Here is a 22,217-nt window from a genome sequence, read left to right as displayed (position 1 = left end):
CACATAGTCTCGCAAGTCCTCTAGGAATAATCCTAGACTGCAGAGCTAGAAATAACTCCAGAGCACTGCAGAGTGTACTCACAAGCAAAAAAAAAAAGATTGTATGTCTTCTCTGTGCCACTCCCAACACTGCAAACCCCAACAAACTTACCCTGAACCATGGTGCACCACAACAGCTGCAAGGTCATACAGGCAGTTTTCTGGGTCACTGTTCTCAGGCTATAGAACAAGAGAGAAACGTCCCAGGGCTGAGTTAGGAAGAGTGATCTGCAGTGCAGCATCTCTTACCTAAGTGACTTCACCTTCTCAATGGAGATTTACTTTGACTGAAGAAACATCTTACCTCTAATAAGTAGCATTTCATGTCTAGGCCTCTCAGTGGAAATTCTACATATGTATCAACTTTGTTTCTTAAATATGCTGTCCAATGAAATCTTTTCAAATGTAAGCATAGCACCTGGATGGAGGTAAGGAGAGAATGTAAATAAACATCTGATTTGCCTTTCAATCAGTAGTAAGGTACTAGTAGAAGTATCTTACAGGTAATAGTGTTCTGTTGTGCTGCTTTTTTCCATAAAAAAGTCATTGTGATTTTGTAGCTTATAATAAGAACTTGTAATATTCTTCTGTGTCTGGTACAGAGCTCCTAATCTTTGTCAGTCACTAAGAGATGTGACTTTTGCGGGTATCCTTTTTATTTTAGTGAGGTGACTTCCTGAATGCACTTATGGAGCTGGTGGCAAGGAGAAGCAACCAAGTGATTAAGAGGATGGAACTTTCAGTGTGATTGTGAGGAAGAGAGGAGTTGAATACCAGACAATTGCCAGTGGCCTGTTACTGAAACTATCATACCAAAGCAACAAAAAAGACATTTCCCATAAAAACCCAAAGACAGGGGCCGGAGAGATAGCATGAAGGTAAGGCATTTGCCTTTCATGCAGAAGGTCATTGGTTCAAATTCCAGCATCCCATATGGTCCCCTGAGCCTGCCAGGAGTGATTTCTGAACACAGAGCCAGGAGTAACCCCTGAGCACTGCCGGGTGTGACCCAAAAACCAAAAACCAAACAAACAAAAAACCCAAAGAAAACCAAAAAACCCAAAAAACATAGTTTGGAAGTTTCCAGGATGAAGAACCACAGTTTCAGTGGTCACCATGGCAGACCTCATACTCCATGTGGAAATTGGCTCCTTTGCAGGGAACCATTCTACTGGCAGGTATACTTTAATGTTCTTTGCAATCAGTTATCTAGTGCAGTGATTTTTGACCAGCACTGCTCGATGGTTTTCTTTAGAACTGCTGGTCCAGAGCACAGCAGTAAGGCATTTGCCTTGCATGCAGCTGATCCAGGATGGGCCTTAGTTAGATCCCGTGTCCCATAATGTCCCCCAAGCCAGGTGCAATTTCTGAGCGCAGAGGCAGGAGTAACCCCTGAGCATTACCAGGTGTGGCCCAAAAACAAAAAAGAAAAAACTGCTGGTCCATGACTTGCATGCAGGATAGGTGCTGGCCCGCAAGAGTAGAAATACTGAAAACACTGACCTGTGAGAAAGCAGAGAAAACTGCTTTTGCCACCCAACCAAACCTGGGAACCTCCAGACAATAGGTTGATTGGAAGCTTAACAACCATCTGTCCTTGAGATTGATGTGTAATGGGGAGAGGAAACTTGTAGGGATAGACCCTTAATCTTAGAGTGTGACCATGGAAGAAGTGGTAGAATTGTTTGTGGTAGCATTGGAGACTTGCAGAACTACCTGTTGTCAGATTGCTTGCTCATGGATCCCTGTGCTTTGCTCTCAAACTGGAAATTATGGACAGGAAAATTATGCATTCTCAAAGAGGTTACTTAGCAGTTACTGAAAACCTCTGACAAATACATAGCAGATTAGACACTAAAACTTAAAGAACAATCATTAGTATTAAATTATAACTCAAAATCAATACTTACCTTGGGTAGTTTCTGAATCCAAAACTTTTTGGTGGACTTTTGCTTCTTTTTGCATTTGTGGCACATATATAACTCTGTTTCATCAAGTTCTTCCAAATCGGTAAAACTGCGAAGACAGTCTAAAGCCAAACAGATTAGGGCAGCATTAAAACAAGGAATCCTTTACAGGGGTAGTATGTTTAGAAAAATAGCTTAACTCTAAGACTGAACACAACTAGGTTCAAATCTGTTTTCTTACCTATATGACCTTAAAAATGTTTGCCTTTAAAACTGCAAAATAGAGACACCTATGCCTGTTCTGCTTAGCAGCGGACTCATCCTGGGCCAGCATTGCGTATGTGTAGAATGTGTGTTGCTTTCTCCCACTCCCTTCAGTCTCTTAAGACTCCTCCCTCTCAGTTTTGGGGCAGGGGTCCACAAACTAGGGTCTGCAGGTCATTATTTTCAAAGTTGACTTTTGTTTTTAACTACAACAGTCCTCCAACAGTCTGAGGGACAATGAACTGGTCCCGTTTAAAAAGTTTGAGGATCATTGGTAAGGGGTCACTTCCCAGAGTGTGCCAGGAATCCATAAGGTGTCAGAGAAAGAGCCCGTATGGTGCAAATGTGAAACTCTATTCTCTCTAGCCCAAAACTTAATTTTTATGGTTATCAGCAGTGAAAAATATGCACAAGTAGCAAATGCCAATATTCTCACCTTCCTACTGTATCACCAAGGTCCTGAGTTGCAGGCCCTATTTTCAATATTCTTTTCTTTTTTTTTTTTGTTTTTTGTTTTTTGTTTTTTGTTTTTGGGCCACACCCGGCGGTGCTCAGGGGTTACTCCTGGCTGTCTGCTTAGAAATAGCTCCTGGCAGGCACGGGGGACCATATGGGACACCGGGATTCAAACCAACCACCTTTGGTCCTGGATCGGCTGCTTGCAAGGCAAACGCCGCTGTGCTATCTCTCTGGGCCCCAATATTCTTTTCTTTTAAAGCAATAGTCTTCCTTTAAATATTTAATTGCACTGGGATTAGAGAGATAACAGTGCATTGTACATGGCCAACCTAACCCAGGTTCCAGCTCAGGTATCACATATTCTCCTGAACACTGCCAGGAAGTGATCCCTGGGCACACTGCCCAAAGTAAGCCCTGAGCAACAACTGGGTGTTTTTACTTTTCTTTATAAGCCCTGGAGCCAAATCTAGCAACCTGATACAATAAATAAAGTTTGGGGAAACTAGGGCCGGAGCAATAGTACAGTGGGTAGGGTGTTTGCCTTGCACATGACTGACCCAAGTTCAATCTCTGGCATCCCACATGGCCCCAAGAGCCTGCCAAGAGTGATTCCTGAGCAGAGCCAGGTATGGCTCAAAAACAGTAGCAAAAGATGTTGGGGAACATTTTTTATATTACCTGGCTCTGTTTTTATAGCACAATGGCACTGACTAATGAGGACACAAACCTGCTGTGAAGAGGAAATACTACTACCTGATCTTCATAGAAAAGGATTGCTGGCTCCTGGTCAGCAACTAGTTCCAGAGTGGCTGAACCACATCTGTAGGTCTCAACAGCACATGGGTTCCCCACCCACACTCTGAGATAAGAACCTTTCAAAAAGGTCTAAGCCAAGGTGACACTTCATTTTGGTTTTGATTTTTACTTTCCTGATTTACTGTGCATCTTCTCTTAAACTTAAGTCCCTTTTCTTTAAGACCTTAAAACACATTGCGGTGACTAATGTCAAAGGAGCTTACAATGAAATATAAGTTTTCAAATATTACAGTATATAATTATACTTGATTATAACATATTGTCTTTAATCCATTTCTCATATACTCTTAAACCTGCCTTTGTATAGCTTTGTTTTTGTATACATTTTAGTTTTTCTATGAACAAAAAGTCAAATTATCCCTGAAAGGTTATTACTGCTGCTCTTCACCATCATTCCACTGTCATGAGGAGTCCTGTCCTGTTGGGAAAGACTAATCTATGTGCTGCCTACAAGGATGTACTTTAGATGTAGAAACAGTATTGAATGCGAAGGCAGAGAGGGTAGAAATACTTAAGGCAAATGGAATCCGGAAATCACGATCCTTACATACTCGGGCATGTCTGTAGGCATACCTGTATTCAGCCAGACTATATTTTGATTGCAGAGTTTAGTCCATTTGCATGTATGGTAACTGGCAGACATGTAACTCATGCTATTTTGTTCGTTGTTTCTTACTACATGTAGTTTGGCCTATTTCTTTCCTTTCTTTCTTCTTTGTGGTTTGATGACTTTCTTTAGAAAAGGTCTCCTTAGAGTCCTTTCTCATTATATTTTGTGTACTTGGCATATTTTTGCTCTTTCAGTATCCTCTTTCAGTTATCAAGTTTCAGCTTTTACTTGTACATATTTAAAATTGATAACATGTTAAACTTGAGTATAATTGGGAAACTTTTTTTGAGGGGGGACACATCAAGCCATAAACAAGTCCTGCTTCTAGCTCTGTCTCAGCAATCACTCCTAGCAGCTGGGGGGTGGGGGGTGGGCAGACAACATAGGGTACTAAAGATATCCCAGAGAGCAGTAGCAGTGTTCATGGCAAATGTCATGTCTGCTATACTATCGCTTTGACACCAGCTTGAATACACTCTTGCATCTGATTATACTTTTCACTTTTTGTCTTTTAATCTCCATACTAACTCTGTAAGTGATTAATAATCCACTTCTTTCACTGTTTACACCCTTACCAATAAGAATTATTTACATTTTCTCATTACTAATTATCGCCATTTCTTTTAACATGTGTTGGGAGAATGAAATACCAGGGCAATTATGGGGATGGAATTAGGGTTGGTCACATGCAAGGCAGGTGCCTTAAGACATGTGCTGTCTCTATAGTCACCCTCAAGAATTCTTGTAAGGTTAAATGGCAAAATAAGAATTTAGTGGCAATGAGTTCCTTTAATCATGGCATGTCTGAAACACTGTTTCCTTCCATTATCATTGATTTCAGCTATGTAGTATATTCTTGGACCTAAGGGTTGTATGTTCTTCACATCCCTTAATGCCCCCAGCACTTTAAAGAGATCGTGCTGGAAAACCTTAGTCTTGTGGCAGTTCCCCACAAGTAGTTTTCTTGAAGCATCTAAGATTACATCCTTGTCTTTTGATGTTAGTATCATGGTTACACTGTATCTCAGAGAGCGCTCTTTAGATCCCTCTTAACATTTGGAATTCTCTGCCTTCCTGGATCTAGATATTATGACCTTTCCGGGTTAGTCAAGTTTTCAATCATTACTTTTCAATTAAGTTTTTCCTTTCTCACACTCTTTTTCTAGGGCCCCTAAAGTATCAGTATTAGTTCACTTAGCCATAAGTCCCTTAAGCAGTAACTTTCTTGGTTTTGGATTTTTCAGGGGGAGGACATTTGGACCTTAGCAATTGCTCTGGACAGTTCTCAGGGGCCTGGGGTACCTGGGATTGAACCTCGATTGTCCATGTGAAAGAAAAGCATCTTACCCACCAGACCATTTCTCTGGCCCAAGCTATTCAGTTAGGTATATTCAGCAGACTCTACCCTCAAGGATGTTTTTTGAACATTCTTGTGTATTTTTTAGTTTTATTATTGTACTCAGGTCTGTGAACTATATTTGGTACTTTTCCATCTCTTTGGTGAAATTGTCAGTGTGCCCATCCATTCGTCTCTGGACATCAGTAAGCATCTTTACACCCATATTTTGAGCACTTCATTAAATAAATTACTTCTTGGTATTCATTAAGGTGTTTGCCTGAAGTTCTTACCTTGCATTTTTTTGATATACATTCTCTGTCTCTTCATTTTGTTTATATAATTTCTCTAAGTCTATATACAAAACCAGTCACTTCAGCCAGTCTCAAGTATCAACCCTGTCCTAGTTCTTGGCTGTCTTTCAAACCTTTGTGTTTATTCCCAGTAGTTTATTATTTTTTCTTATGGGGCTACACCTGGCTATGCTCAGGGCTTATTCCTGACTTTACATTCAGGGATCACTCCTAAAGGGTTTGGGGGACAACATGGGTTGAACCAATTGGCCATATGCAATGCAAGAACTTTAGCCTGTGCCCCCTCATTTATTTTAATTAATATTTCTAGTTTGGGGGCTACACTCATCAATGCTGGAGGGTTACTCACAGTACTGCTCAAAGAACCATATGGTGCCATTTTGTGCTCCATCCTTTTCAGCTATTTTCCAGACCTTGTGTTTATCTTTTATTACCTGCCAGTAGCTGAGGGTATGTGCAGACTAATCAGTGTCCCCAAAACAGAGCTTAGTCTGCACCTAAAATCATACTAACTAGAAGCCAAACCCTTAGATGCTAACTTTTAAAGTCTACAAATGCATTTACAGTTTTGTGGCAATGAAAACATGCAAACAGGAGCTAGCTTCCAGAGCCAGATGGCTTGGCAATCTAAAAAGTCAGAGCTTCTTTTCAGCTAGTTACTCACTAGGTGAGCAAAGGCATCCAATAGGCTGCTGGATATAAGCCAAACCTGAAGCCTGTCCCTCTGGCATGAGCTCCAGAGCATGCCAGCGTGCCTCTTTCATAGAAACACTGAAGATATTTTTAAGTTCACTGTTTGTGTAATCAGTCTGCAACTGCTAGAGAGTCCCTCGAGATTCAGAACACAAACCTCCCTTGCCACCACAGCCGTGCAATCATAGGGCCACCTTCAGGCCTCAGATGTTAGCCCTCTCCTGTGGCAGAAATGATGGTTCTACATACAGCACAGCAGAGGGTGAGTGTAGAGTATAAAGAAAGGCCAAAGACTTACAGTTCAAAACACTATTAGATGGCACAAGCCAGGGAGAAGGAGAGCATGAGGAAGGTAACTAGCAGCCTTCCTGAACACCTATCAAAAGCCTTTGGAAAAGTCCTTCCAATTAAATCAGCAAGTGCCTCACTGCATATGATCTGGATGCTTCTCCAACCCAGCTTTGAGGTGATGCTCAGGGAAGTCAGTCTATTTAGACTGAAATCCCTGATGAGTCATTTCTCGATCTCAGGGTCCTGTGAAGATGAGCCCAACTGATTTTCTAATCTAGTTATTTTGTGGAATACCCTTTTAAGGACAGGTCTTAAAGTTAGGGTGCTTGATACAGAACACAAACACTGCTTTTCAGGAAAAAGCTTTGGGTTTTGAGTTCCCTCCAGATCATGGGAGCTGCTCTAGCATGGGATTTAGTTGAACCTCAGCCTCTCTGACCCACTCTAATGTCATTTCCTTTCGGTTTGTCTAAAGTGAAAGAGTGGCTACTTTGGTCCCCCTTTTCCTGGAAAATAATTCCTTTATTCTTTGTGTTTGTGGGGGAAAGTTAAGTTCAGGATTATTCTTCCTTGCCATCTTAAACCCCCCCCAAGGCATTTTGAATAATAGGCCTTTGTTCCTTGATCTAAGTACAGTAAACATAAAATTCCCCACTCAGTGTCCTTCATTCTCACTTCTCTTTTATGAGCCCTTCTCAAACAGTAGTGAAAAGTGACTCTTTTCTCTTTCACTGAATCCTAAGAAATCTCACAAATATAACATTGCCAGTTCGCTATTTTATGCCAATGATAAGTCCCAGAAATGGATAGTCTATTGTTTTAGCTTATTTCCAATATAAAAGTGATATTGTCCCTCAGGGACCTCCCAAATTGCATATCTCCAACTCTGAAGAGCACTAATTACCTAGAGAGTGGCTACTATAAATCCCTCTGGCCTGATCACTAGGGTGTTTATAAAAATCCTGAAGATGAAATCATGGACATTCAGAATGTATTTGCTGCATAGTTTAAAAAGGTGTAGTTTTGAATGAGCATATGGGATTAGATACAGGAAAGAAAAATACATTTTAAAATTTATATATTTATATATTTATATATTTTCATATGTAAAGTTACTTACAGATCACACACAGATCTGACTTTTGTTAAGTTATAGTACAAATTCACTAAAGTAATTAACAACAAAACATAAAAAAAGGCTTACAAATCTATTCAGCAATGTAGGCAGAAAAATAATTCAAAAATATTGAAGTATATTACCTCGTAAGGAACAAACTGGTCCATTTTCTTGATTCTTAGAACGCTTATTTCTGAATTGACTTGGAATATCTAATGAAAGGTCTTGGAGAAGAAAAAGAGAAACTGAGTGCTATTAAAGGCATTTAACAATATTTCTAATCAAATCTCAAAACTTGCCATACTTTTATAAATTATCTCTTTAGTGTATTCATATTAGTTTCATAAACACTTTTTTTTTTTTTTTGGTCACACCCGGCAGTGCTCAGGGGTTACTCCTGGCTCTATGCTCAGAAGTCGCTCCTGGCAGGCTCGGGGACCATATGGGATGCCAGGATTTGAACCACCATCCATCCTGGATCGCTGCATGCAAGGCAAATGCCCTACCACTATGCTATCTCTCCAGCTCCTGAAATTATTATTTTTTATATATTTTATTTAAACACCTTGATTACATACATGATTGTGTTTGGGTTTCAGTCATGTAAAGAACACCACCCATCACCAGTGCAACATTCCCATCATCAGTGTCCCAAATCTCCCTCCTCCCCACCCCAACCCCGCCTGTACTCTAGACAGGCTATTTCCCTCAGACATTCTCATTATTAAGATAGTTCAAAATGTAGTTATTTCTCTAACTAAACTCATCCCTGTTTGTGGTGAGCTTCATGAGGTGAGCTGTAACTTCCAGCACTTTTCTCTTTTGTGTCTAAAAATTATTATTGCAAGAATGTCTTTCATTTTTCTTAAAACCCATAGATGAGACCATTTTGCATTTTTTTTCTCTCTCTCTGACTTATTTCACTCAGCATAATAGATTCCATGTACATCCATGTATAGGAAATTTTCATGACTTCATCTCTCCTGACAGCTGCATAATATTCCATTGTGTATATATGTACCACAGTTTCTTTAGCCATTCATCTGCTGAAGGGCATCTTGGTTGTTTCCAGAGTCTTGCTATAGTAAATAGTGCTGCAATGAATATAAGTGTAAGGAAAGGGTTTTTGTATTGTATTTTTGTGTTCCTAGGGTATATTCCTAGGAGTGGTATGGCTAGATCGTATGGGATCTTGATTTCCAGTTTTTGGAGGAATCTCCATATCGCTTTCCATAAAGGTTGAACTAGACGGCATTCCCACCAGCAGTGGATAAATTTCCTTTCTCTCCACATCCCCGCCAACACTGTTTATTCTCATTCTTTGTGATGTGTGCCAATCTCTGTGGTGTGAAGTGGTACCTCATAGTTGTTTTGATTTGCATCTCCCTGATGATTAGTGATGTGGAGCATTTTTTTCATGTGTCTCTTGGCCATTTGTATTTCTTCTTTGTCAAAATGTCTGTCCATTTCTTCTCCCCATTTTTTGATGGGATTAGATGTTTTTTTCTTGTAAAGTTCTGTCAGTGCCTTGTATATTTTGGAGATTAGCCCCTTATCTGATGGATATTGGGTGAATAGTTTCCCACTCAGTGGGTGGCGCTATTTCCTTTGAGGTGCAGAAGCTTCTCAACTTAATATATTCCCATCTGTTAATCTCTGCTTTCACTTGCTTGGAGAGTGCAGTTTCCTCCTTGAATATGCCTGTAGTCTCAATGTCCTGGAGTGTTTTACCTACGTGTTGTTCTATATATCTTATGGTTTGGGGTCTGATATTGAGGTCTTTCATCCATTTGGATTTAACCTTCATACATGATGTTAGCTGGGGGTCTAAGTTCAATTTTTTGCAAGTGACTAGCCAGTTGTGCCAACACCACTTGTTGAAAAGGCTTTCTTTGCTCTATTTAGGATTTCTTGCTCCTTTATCAAAAATTAGGTGATTGTATGTCTGGGGAACATTCTCCGAGTACTCAAGCCTTTTCCACTGATTTGAGGGCCTGTCTTTATTCCAATAATATGCTGTTTTGCAGTAAAGTTTAAAGTTGGGGAAAGTAATTCCTCCCATATTCTTTTTCCCAATGATTGCTTTAGCTATTCTAGGGTGTTTATTGTTCCAAATGAATTTCAAAAGTGTCTGATCCACTTCTTTTTTTTTATCCCACCCCCCTGATTCACTTCTTTGAAGAAAGTCACGAGTATCTTTAGAGGGATCGCATTGTGGATTATTGCCATTTTGATAATGTTAATCCTGCCAACCCATGAGCAGGGTATGTGTTTCCATTTCTGTGTGTCCTCTCTTATTTCTTGGAGCAGAGTTTTATAGTTTTCTTTGTATAGGTCCTTCACATTTTTTTGATTCCAAGATCTTTGAGTTTGTGTGGCACTATTGTGAACGGGGTTGTTTTCTTTTCTTTTTTTTTTTTTTTTTTTTGGTTTTTGGTTTTTGGGCCACACCCAGTAACACTCAGGGGTTACTCCTGGCTATGTGCTCAGAAGTTGCTCCTGGCTTGGGGGACCATATGGGACACCGGGGGATCGAACCGCGGTCCGTCCAAGGCTAGCTCAGGCAAGGCAGGCACCTTACCTTTAGCGCCACCGCCCGGCCCCGTTGTTTTCTTTTCTTTTCTTTCTTTTGTTTTTTTGTTTTGTTTTGTTTTATTTTTTGGGCCACACCCAGCGTTGCTCAGGGGTTACTCCTGGCTGTCTGCTCAGAAATAACTCCTGGTAGGCACGGGGGACCATATGGGACACCAGGATTCGAACCAACCACCTTTGGTCCTGGATCTGTTGCTTGCAAAGCAAACGCCGCTGTGCTATCTCTCCAGGCCCAGGGGTTATTTTCTTAATGTCCATTTCTTCCTTATTACTATTGGTGTATAGAAAGGCCATTGATTTTTGTGTGTTAATTTTGTAGCCTGCCACCTTGCTATATGAATCTATTGTTTCTAGAAGCTTTTTGGTAGAGTATTTAGGATTTTCTAAGTAGAGTATCATGTCATCTGCAAACAGCGAGAGCTTGACTTCTTCTTTTCCTATCTGGATGCCCTTGATATCTTTTTCTTGCCTAATTGCTATAGCGAGTACTTCCAGTGCTATGTTGAATAGGAGTGGTGAGAGAGGACAGCCTTGTCTTGTGCCAGAACTTAGAGGGAAGGCTTTTAGTTTTTCTCCATTGAGGACAATATTTGCCACTGGCTTGTGGTAGATGGCCTTAACTATATTGAGAAAGGTTCCTTTCATTCCCATCTTGCTGAGTGTTTTGATCAAGAATGGGTGTTGGACCTTATCAAATGCTTTCTCTGCATCTATTGATATGATCATGTGATTTTTATTTTTCTTGTTGTTGATGTTGTGTATTATGTTGATACATTTACGGATGTTAAGCCATCCTTGCATTCCTGGGATGAAACCTACTTGATCGTAGTGGATGATCTTATTAATGTGCTATCTCTCCAGCCCCTGAAATTATTATTATTTTTAAAGTATCATATTCCACATGTGAAATATATCTTACCTAGGAACGGGTCAAATTTTCTAGATTCTGTCCCGCATATGAGGCAGTTAACCTCATTTTGGAGAATGCCTCCAAATATGGTCGTGACAACTGTAGATGCTCCATTTCTAAAGAAAACACAGAACACGTAAAATAATAATGTGTCACGGTTCCCTCAGAAAAGTACGTATACAAAATACTACTAAAGTATCCAATTTTTAGTACATATTCAGGTATGTACTAAATAGCAAATCAACCCTTATTACTTCCAATCCCTCTATATTCTCCAAAAGTAGCATTACTGGAGATTTATCATTACTAACTAATGGGTCATGTATATTCCTTATACTCTTGGCAAGAAATCTTCTATATCCCTGATGAGGAAATTGCCTAATACTTAAATCTTTGCAAGGTTTCTGATACTAAAGGGATCTCTCTCAATTACTCTTTTTGTTTTGTTTTGTTTTGGTCACAACCATTGATGATGCTCAGGGGTTACTCATGGCTATGGGCTCAGAAATCACTCTGGCTTAGGGGACCATATGGGACTTGGGGGGGAGGGGGGAATCAAACCTAGGTCCGTTCTAGGCTAGGGCGCCCAAGGCAGGGCACCACCGCTTTGGCCCCCTCTCTCAATTATTCTATTTAAACAACCTCATTTAGAGTTTTTTTTTTCTTTTTTCTGAGGGCTGGAAATGGATATGAATGTGGGGTTGAGGCTTGGGAGGGGGAGGGAGGGTGGTGGGGGGGAGAGAGAGAGAGAGAGAGAGAGAGAGAGAGAGAGAGAGAGAGAGAGAGAGAGAGAGAGAGAGAGAGAGAGAGAGAGATGGAGAAAGAGAGAGATGGAGAAAGAGAGAGATGGAGAAAGAGAGAGATGGAGAAAGAGAGAGATGGAGAAAGAGAGAGATGGAGAAAGAGAGAGAGATAGAGAAAGAGAGAGAGATGGAGAGAGAGATGGAGAGTGGAGAGAGGAGAGAGAAGAGAGAAAGGAGAGGAGAAAGAAAGAGCAAGGAGAAAGGAGAGGAGAGAGGAGAGAGGAGAGAGAGAGAGGAGAGAGAAGAGAGGAGAGAGAAGAGAGAGGGAGGGAGAGAGTGAGAAGAGAGAAGAGAGGGAGGAAGCAAGAGAGAGAGAGAGGTGTCAAGTTTTCATTTAGAGTTTTTAGATGGTCATTTTTCAGACTAGGAAACAAAGCAGTAAAAAATTTAACACATAATAGGTAATTATTGCTAGAGGGTATGATTTCATAACTTAAGTGCTGGATATTTAGTTTGATGAGTCTTTTTAAAAATTCAGTTAAAAATAGGTGTCAGAAAGTACAGGGGTTAAGGTATATGCACGTAACTGGTTCCAGTTCAATCCTCAGCACTACTTATGGTCTCCTGAGCATGAAGTAAGGAGCCAGTCCCTGAGCTGAACTCAGTGTGACCCCCCTACCCCTCTAAAAATTATCAAAAATGGGGCCGGCAAGGTGGCACTAGAGGTAAGGTGTCTGCCTTGCTAGCACTAGCTAAGGAAAGATTGTGACCGGGGTTCGATCCTCAGGCGTCCCATATAATCCCCCCAAGCCAGGGGCAATTTCTGAATGCTTAGTCAGAAGTAACCTCTGAGCATCAAATGGGTGTAGCCCGAAAAACAAAAAAAATAAACAAACAAAATAAAATAAAAATTATCAAAATTGTAGATCTAGAGATAGGCCAAAGGATTTGTTTGCAACGTTCTATATGTTAGAAGCCAGTTTGGGGCCTGGAGAGATAGCACAGCGGCATTTGCCTTGCAAGCAGCCGATCCAAGACCAAAGGTGGTTGGTTCAAATCCCGGTGTCCCATAAGGTCCCCCGTGCCTGCCAGGAGCTATTTCTGAGCAGACAGCCAGGAGTAACCCCTGAGCACTGCCGGGTGTGACCCAAAAACCAAAAACCAAAAAAAAAAAAGAAGCCAGTTTGATCTCCAGCACTGCATGGGCTCTGTGCACTAAGCTAGGCAGAATGAAGTAGCACTATGATTAAGTTTCAAAAACAAACAAAATTTTCTTCTGAAAATCTAGCATGTAGCACCTCAGAATATCAAAAATGTTACCCTTTTATGCTCCAATCTCATCAAATATAAAACAGAAACATTTTCTCTACCTCATAGCCCTGGTGTGAAGATGAAATAGAGTGCCTATGTATGTTTTTTGAGAATGTTTACTGAAAGAAAAGCTCTTCAGTGCTTTACAGCATTTTTATTAGGATCATGCTAAAATTTTCCGTTCTTTTATTTTTTTATTCTTTTCTGGGTCATACCTGACGGTGCTCAGGGCTTACTCCTGGCTCTGTACTCAGGGAACCACTGCTGGTGGGGCTCGGAGGACCATATCAGATGTCAGGGATCAAATCCAAGTGAGCTGTGTGCAAGGCAAGTGCCCTAACTGCTATATTATCTCCCTGGCCCCAAATTTTTCTTTTGTTGAAGGTGTTAAACTTCAATATGTACCTTATTCTTCGATTATGATATAACTATGTGTATGCCATAGGATGAACATCCCAGCAAATCACAGAAAAAAATAATGGAGAAACTGTACTCAAGAGAATATGCATAAAAGCACCTACAAACTACTTATTAAACCATGCCAAGTACCATTCTAAGTATCTTCCACCTGTTAAAGTCAGCTAATCCCCAGAACAACTCTAGGAAGTAGACATAATTTATCTGCATTGCACACACTGAAATCTGAGTGCAATCTGAGGTGCAAAGATTTAGGTATACAGGCTGGTCTGGCCTAAGCAGCTGTTCTTTACACTACATTCCCTTAAGTTAACCAATATAGTATTAGTGGATACTAAGACTATTTTAATTATTTGCTATCATAAATAGAACTACAATAAACATGTTAACCTTTATGTATATACAAAGTTCCTGAACTAATAAATACTTTTTTTATGCTAAAAGCAATCTGAAGGTTTTGGTTCCTACACTCAATAATATTCCTTGCTACTATTAAATATACTGTTTGTGGGGCTGGAGAGAAAGCACAGCAGTAGGGCATTTGCCTTAGACTCGGAAGGCTGGTGATTCAAATCCTGGCATCCCATATGGTTCCCCAAGCCTGCCAGGAGTGATTTCTGAGCTTAGAGCCAGGAGTAACCCCTGAGCCCTACAGGGTGTGACCCAAAAACCGACACGTTTGTTATTTTTAGGGGTGGACCCCACACCTAATGGTGCTCAGGAGTAATTTTGGCTCTGTACTCAGAAATTATCCATGGCAGTCTCGGGGGACAATATGGGATACCAGGGGTCAAACCCGGATCAGCCACATGTAAGGCAAATTCTATTGCTCCAGCCCAAAGTATATTTTCTTGCTCAGAAGCTAATCCTGACTCGGTGCTCAGAAGTAACTTCTCATAGAACTTGGGGACCAATACGTGGTATGAAAAGAAATGGGCTCAGCCACATGCATGTACATGTTTTGTTCTGTCCAGTACTTAAACTATAAGCTGCTCAAAATTAAACCAACTATGATAAGACTGGAAAAATAATTGTAGTGACTCTACTCATTTAAAAGTTTGCTTCCTTTTCTACAAAAGGGCTTCCTTCCTTTCTGACTTGCAAAAAATATATACTGCAGCTTTGTTTTTTGTGTTTTTTTTTAAATTCCTAAGAAGTGAGATTTTTGTTTGAAAATTAAACAAAAGTGAGAGATACAATGGGAAACTGGATAATGCCTATTTCAGGTTTTAAAACCTAAAAGGACTTGCCCTAAAAAATGTCTTGATAATAAAGGGATAAGACTGATCCTTTAGGGGGCCGGGCGGTGGCGCTAGCGGTAAGGTGCCTGCCTTGCCTGCGCTATCCTAGGACGGACCTCGGTTCGATCCCCGGCGTCCCATATGGTCCCCCAAGCCAGGAGCGACTTCTGAGCGCATAGCCAGGAGTAACACCTGAGCGTCACCGGGTGTGGCCCAAAAAATCAAAAAAAAAAAAAAAAAAAAAAAAAAAAAGACTGATCCTTTAAGATTGAAGTTCAGACAATGTTGGCTTTAATTGAAAATTCAAGTTTTTATTATAAATTCCTTTAAACTCAATCTAGTTCTTCCTATAACTTCTTTGAGAAAGTATATTAAACCGTGACCACCTAATATCTATATCCTATACCATGTATCTAGGTATAATATGACTTAAATTGACTGCCCACCAAGGGCATTAAAATATTGGTTACTTAGATAGGCTCTTAGACTCCTAAGTGTACAAATGAGTTTCTATGTTCTAACAAAGAAAACATTTAACATTTATTCCTCCCATACCTCTATCATTACCTTCAGATAGGATTCAATGTTTGAATATATAAACATAATGGTACCTATATTTTAGATGTTATTAAATATATTATAATATGTTATTAAATATATATTATGAAGTACATCTTTCAATAAAGAAATTTATTGAAATTTTCAATAAAGAAAAGAACCCTGAACTCTGAATATCAAATCTTTTCATGTTCTTAACTCAACTAACAGAATTTGTAATTGATGAGCTTTTTAAATCATTAAAGGATTTGGAATAATACTGAATATTCATTCATTAGTAACTGAAAGAACATCCTCTATTACACACTATAACTGATGTTGCCCTGGGCATCACTAATAGAACACAGATCAATATTCTTATGAATACATATGCTGTTATAATATGAAATTATGAACAGTCTGACCTGTCATAGGCCCCTCCTTTTCTTTACTGCATTCCTACCTGGAATAACAGCCACATGACCTGGACAGCCTGACTTATATTCTGTGCAGCATACCATTCATTTGTTACCCTTCCACTGTTCCAACCAGATTAGTTATAAGACTCGTTATCCTTAAAAAATTCTTATTATCTTACTAAATCAGGCTTAGAAATTCCAGGCTGTATGTAATACAGATTCCTTGGCATATTATTATTTTTTGTTTTGGTTTTGGTTTTTGGGCCACACCCAGTGACACTCAAGGATTACTCCTGGCTCAGAAATTTCCTCTAGCTTGGGGGACCATATGGGATATACCAGGGGATCGAACCATGGTCCATCTTTTGTTAGTGCATGCAAGGCAGATGCCTACCACTTGAGCCACCGCTTCGGCCCAATTATTATTATTTTATTTTGGGGAGTTTGTCTTTTAGTTCCCTTTCTTTCTTTTTTTGGGCCACACCCGTTTGACGCTCAGGGGTTACTCCTGGCTATGTGCTCAGAAATCACCCCTGGCTTGGGAGGACCATATGGGACACCGGGGGATCGAACCGCGGTCCATCCGCTTGCAAGGCAGACACCTAACCTGTAGCGCCACCTTCCCGGGCCCTGTTCCCTTTCTTTCTTGCACATATCAATACATTTCCCAACCAAAACAAACAAAAAAAATTAACCAAAATCCAAGCTGAAATAACAGTAACAACAGAAATAAAAAGCCTTTCTCAAGAAAAATAACACTGGGGCTGGAGTGGTGGTGCAGGGCATAAGGTGTCTGCCTTACATGCGCTAGCCTAAGGACAGACCACGATTCGATCCCTAGGCAACCCATAAGGTCCCCCACGCCAGGAGCGATTTCTGAGTGCTTAGCCAAACAAACAAAAAGAGAAAAATAACACTCTAATCTTAATGTATATTTGGGGCAGTAGTACTCCAGAAAGCAACTGAAAAAATTTTGTTAAAATTTAGAGGTACAGAAAAATGCTGGGAATTTAAAAATGCCTTTAGATAATTAAAGAGCAGATATATATTTAAAATAATTCTAGTTTAAATTATCTGTTAGGAGAATTTATATTCAAGATGCTTTTTAGTGAATAATAATTATTTTACTAAACAAAAATTCAGTCTTCATATATTCTTCAATTTATTTGAAGGGAAAATAAATTGGGAAGGTGTGGGGGTGGGCCATATTCATCGGTGCTCAGGGCTAACACCTGGCAGCCTTTGGAGACTGTGGGATGCCCAAGACTAAAGCCAGGTTGACTGCATGCAAGGCAAGTGCCCTACACTGTACTATCTTTGAAGTACACTTCTCCTTTTAAAGAATAAAGTTTAAGGGAAAAATTGTACAAATATTTTCTATTGAATTTTCCAACCATTTATACGAAGTAACAATCCAAACTACACCAAGGTGTAAATACAAGCGGCTTCCAGTTGAGGAGGAGGAGGCTAATGTCCATATGGTGACACAATTCAGGTACATGAAGTTTTAGCAACAGCATAGAAAATCTCTCCCCTCCATTATTAACCCGAATAAATAATAAAAATCTTACATGCAGCATTTGTTACTTGCAGACAGAGTTGAGTTCTCCTGAAGGATCGCTGAGCGGGAAACACCATTGAAACCACCTTGGAGCTCCAAGTGCAGGTGATCCAAAAGGTAGCGCATGAATTCATGGGCATCCTGCTGCTGGTAGCCCCTGGAAATGAACAAACTATTTGTCACAAAAAGGAAGAGCATGAGAGGGGTTTCAGCTCTGAGTTCAGGGTTCCCTGAGGCTTCCTGACCTCTTCAATCTCTCTTACCACACTATCTCTTTTTGCTTGTTTTGGGATGGGGGGGGGGCACATCCAGCAGTGTTCAGGGGTAAAGTTACTCCTGGCTCCTAAATTGCTCCTGGCAGGCTTGGGGGACCATATGGGATGCTGGGGGTCAACCCCAGGTTAGTTCTTGATCAGCTACATGTAAGGTAAATGCCCTACCCACTGTGCTATAACCTCAGTCACACATCTTATACATAAGTTCTCTTCAAGAAAGAATTCTACTAATGAAAGAGTAAATAAAAAAATAAGTTCTATCAGAGCTAACTAAAATTGTAAGGACCTCAATTTAGGGATGAAGAAAATGGACAATGAAGGGAGACTTGCCTACAATCCCTAAACTTGAGCATCTACAACAGTATTTTCTAGTGCTAGTTCTTACACTGCTGTTAGAAAATCATTGGCAATTCTTTTATTTATGCAGAACAATGACAAGTGAACAATGATCAAGATGACAGAAAATACAACTAGCATAGTTGGAAAGTACAGTTTATGTAGCTAAAAGCAACCAAGTGTGACAGGAAGAATGCAGTAAGCTAGAGTACATGTTTTGCATGTTCATGGCATCTAAGCACAGTTGGGGCTTTCTTGGTAGCCCCTCACCACCTCTGAACCCAAGCAGCACTCACAGTAATAAGTACAGCATTCAATCCCCATGTCCAGTTGGTTAAGTATGCCAAAAGAGGCCTCAGCTCTGCTTGAGAAGCCAAAGTAAAATAAAGGAATAATATATCAAGTATTTTCATAATTATGGCCAGAAGACACTTTGGCCTGCATTTTGCTGCAAAGAAAGTTAACTTTAAATCTATTCCCTAGCAACAAAGGATCCTGAGAGCTGATCCACAAAACTGAGTTGGGATATAGGAGGTCATTGAAGGGGAAAGTAGGGGAGAAAGGCAGATTACCTGGGTGTGGTGTTGGAATTACTTAAATTAAAACAACATTAACAGTACTATAACTCATATTTCAAGCAATAAACATTTAAAAGATTAATTAAGGGTTTTGGGGGTCTGCTTTTAAGTCAAAATTGATAGTGCTATTCTGAGAAGTAGCTTCTAACCATTCTTCCTCCTCTCTCCCCCTATTCCCTCTATATATGTATTTTTAACTTACTTGAAGCGCTGTGTTTTACAATAATGCTAATGATAAGGTTTCATGCATTTAGTATTTCAACTCTGCACACTTAAAACCACTTTGACCATCTCCCTCCACTATTGTCTCACTGTGCCCCTAAATATGTATTTTCTATTTTTCAGAAATTTTCCCAGAAAATCATAAATTATACAATTTAATCAGTATTAAGTCAGAGATTATTTTAGATTTCTTTATAACTTTTTCTAAACTATGTTTAAAAACTAAGTATGTTCAAATATTCTAAGACTCATGAATAAAAATGTTAATATTCACAGTCAAAATTATTTCAAAGTTGGTAGTTTTTCTGTATCTAAGGAGGTGCTTTAACTTCATCAAAAGACATACATTGGCTTGCTCTTCAAGCCCATGTTCTCCCTTGAACACATATCTCAGTTGCTTGTTTCCATCTCTTTGCTTGCTTGTTTCCACTTATGTTCATTCTTGAACACATGCTTCTCCCTTTCTCTCCCCCTCACATCTTTCTATATAAGTTTCAATAAAAACTTTCTTGCTTCAACTTCAAACACAGAAAATCACACATTCTGTGTTGGATAAGACAGTGGGTAAGGCACTTGCCTTTCATGTGGCTAACCCAGTATCAATTCTATGTATGGGCCCCCTGATCTCCTGAGCACAAAGCACAAGCCAGAGTAAGCCATGAGCAATGCCAAAAGTGACCTCCCCCACCATCAAAATATACTTTGTTCCCATAATTCAAAGACAAGACCTGTATTTTACATCTAAAATGTCACATATAGGTAGTGAGTGAAAAAACAGAATGCCTGTTTCTAAGACAGGCAGGGGATGGGGGAGGAGGGAGATGAGAGGCATTGGTGGGTGGGAATACTGCACTGGTGAAGGGGGTGTACTTCTTTATACGAAACTGAACTACAAACATGTTTGAAATCATAGTGCTTAAATAAATATATTAACTTTTGTTTTTGTTTTATTTGTTGTTTTTAGGCCACACCTGGTAACTAACGCTCAGGGCTTACTCCTGGCTATGTGCTCAGAAATCGCTCCTGGCTTAGGGAACCATATGGGACACAGGAAGTTTGAACCTCAGTCCCTCTTAGGATAGCGCACACAAGGTAGAGACGCGTTATGGCCTGCGCCACTGCTCCAGCCCCATAAATATATTAATTTTTAAAATGTCACCTATAAAAACTCATTCACCAAAATCAATTAATTAGTACCACTTAGTACTAATTTTCATTCTCATCATCATTCTCAATGAACATATCATCATTTATTCTTTTTTTTTTTTTTTTTGGTTTTTGGGCCACACCCGGCGGTGCTCAGGGGTTACTCCTGGCTGTCTGCTCAGAAATAGCTCCTGGCAGGCACGGGGGACCATATGGGACACCGGGATTCGAACCAACCACCTTCGGTCCTGGATCGGCTGCTTGCAAGGCAAACACCGCTGTGCTATCTCTCCGGGCCCGATATCATCATTTATTAAATATTTTTATTTATTTCTTTTGGTTTGGGGGCCATACCTGGCAGTGGTCAGGTATTACTCCTGAATGCACTCAGGAATCACTCCTGGCAGGTTCAGGGGGCCAAATAGGATGCTGAAGATCAAATCAGGGTTGGCAGTGTGTAAGGCAAGCACCCTACCCGCTGTGCTATAGCTCCGGACACCATCATATCTTTTAAAAATCTGTCAAAAGCGCTGTGTCCAACCACACCATGATTCTCACTTCTACCAAAGTATATTATTTTCCAGGGCTTTATTGCCACTAAATAGTTTTAAAGTCATTTGAGATCACAGAATATTGTTTTGTTGTAAAGGTAAGTTCTTGGATTTTGCTTCCAATTTGTGATCCTTACCAGATACAAATATTCTAAGACTTATTATGAAGAATTTTTTCTGGTACTAACTAAAGAGAACTTTGACAGCTACATGTTTTAAAAATAAAATAAAATAAACTTTATTGAGTTATCTGAAAGTTTTAAATCACTAAGAAATATTCAGAGCTAAGTAATAGTACAGCACATAGGGAGATTGACCTGCATATCATCATCCAAGATTTAGACCTGGCTCTCCATATGGTCCCCTGAGCACAGCCAAGAATAAACCCTGAGCACCACTGGGTATGGCCCCAAACCCAAAATATGTATATGTATAAAACTCAGTCTGGGGGCCGGAGTGGTAGCGGTGGTGCAAGTATAAGGCGTCTGCTTTGTGTTCGCAAGCCTAGGATGGATCACAGTTCGATCCTCTGGCTTCCCATATTCCCCCAAGCCAGGGGCGATTTCTGATCACATAGCCAGGAGTAACCCCTGAGAGTCACCAGGTGTGGCCCAACCCCCCCCCAAAAAAAAACACCTCAGTCTGGCAGAATACTTCAATTATTTTCCAGTTTATATAATGGTTTCAGATTTCTGAGTCAATCATATTTCTGTTAATCGCTTTAAGGAAATATTCCTGGTACATGGGTGAAGCTTCTGTTTTATTTACAAAACACTTAAAACATTTTAGTCATTGTGAGTTACAAAGTTATTCATAATTTGGTTTACAAGCACACAATGTTCCAACAATAGTACCTTCACTAATGTCTACTATCCTTTGTCAATGGTGCCCCTTTTACCTTCCATCTCCCAGTGTGCCTCTATGAGAGGCACTTTTTTTATAAGTGTTTACACTGTGATTTAGAGCACTGTTACTGATGGAGTTCCATGCATAACACTTGCCACCTTTCTTCTTCCCCACTTCATTCCCCAGTTGAACATTTTCCTATATGACTGTTGTAGCCCTTTCCCTGTCCTATGCCATTTCACCCCAAATGTCTATACTGTCCATACTATTTCCCATCAGTGAATGAGGATCCGTTTTTTTCCCCCACATAAAAGACAACAGAGGTTGTTGTTTTTCATGAGTGCCAGTCTCGTCTCACTTATGTGAGGTGATATCTCATCTGATTTTAACTTGCATTTCCCTGATGGTTAGTGTTATAAAGTAGTATTTCATATGCATTTTGGTGACTTGTATTTTGGAAGTTCCTGTTCATCTCTTTTCCCCATTTTTTGATAGAAGTGGGTTTACCCTTGTAAATTTCTACCAGCACTATTTTTTTCTTTTGGATTTTGGGCCACACCCAGTAATGTTCAGAAGTTACTCCTGGCTTGGGGGACCACATAGAACATCGGGGGATCAAACCGCGGTCCATCCTAAGCTAGTGCAGGCAAGGCAAACGTCTTACCATTTACCACTTGCGCCAGCGC

The 22,217-nt window shown here is 40.1% G+C and overlaps 1 protein-coding gene across 2 annotated transcripts in view; it reads right to left on the bottom strand.

Annotated features, from left to right (window-relative positions):
* Positions 1 to 22,217, bottom strand: part of USP3 (ubiquitin specific peptidase 3) — a 103,346-nt gene that overhangs the window by 2,193 nt on the left and 78,936 nt on the right. For both annotated transcript variants that reach the window (XM_049784149.1, XM_049784150.1), the window contains 6 exons: positions 17,588 to 17,734; positions 11,358 to 11,464; positions 7,990 to 8,070; positions 1,950 to 2,068; positions 344 to 457; positions 152 to 219 (listed from right to left, as the gene is read on the bottom strand). In XM_049784149.1, the coding sequence (XP_049640106.1) occupies positions 152 to 219; positions 344 to 457; positions 1,950 to 2,068; positions 7,990 to 8,070; positions 11,358 to 11,464; positions 17,588 to 17,734 (636 nt within the window). The remainder of the gene's footprint in view (positions 1 to 151; positions 220 to 343; positions 458 to 1,949; positions 2,069 to 7,989; positions 8,071 to 11,357; positions 11,465 to 17,587; positions 17,735 to 22,217) is intronic.

Source organism: Suncus etruscus, chromosome 1, assembly GCF_024139225.1.
Source record: "Suncus etruscus isolate mSunEtr1 chromosome 1, mSunEtr1.pri.cur, whole genome shotgun sequence".
In the NCBI taxonomy this organism is placed as follows: Eukaryota; Metazoa; Chordata; class Mammalia; order Eulipotyphla; family Soricidae; genus Suncus; species Suncus etruscus.
Note: the sequence above shows the minus strand (reverse complement) of the source record. Positions and strands in the feature narration are given on the sequence as shown.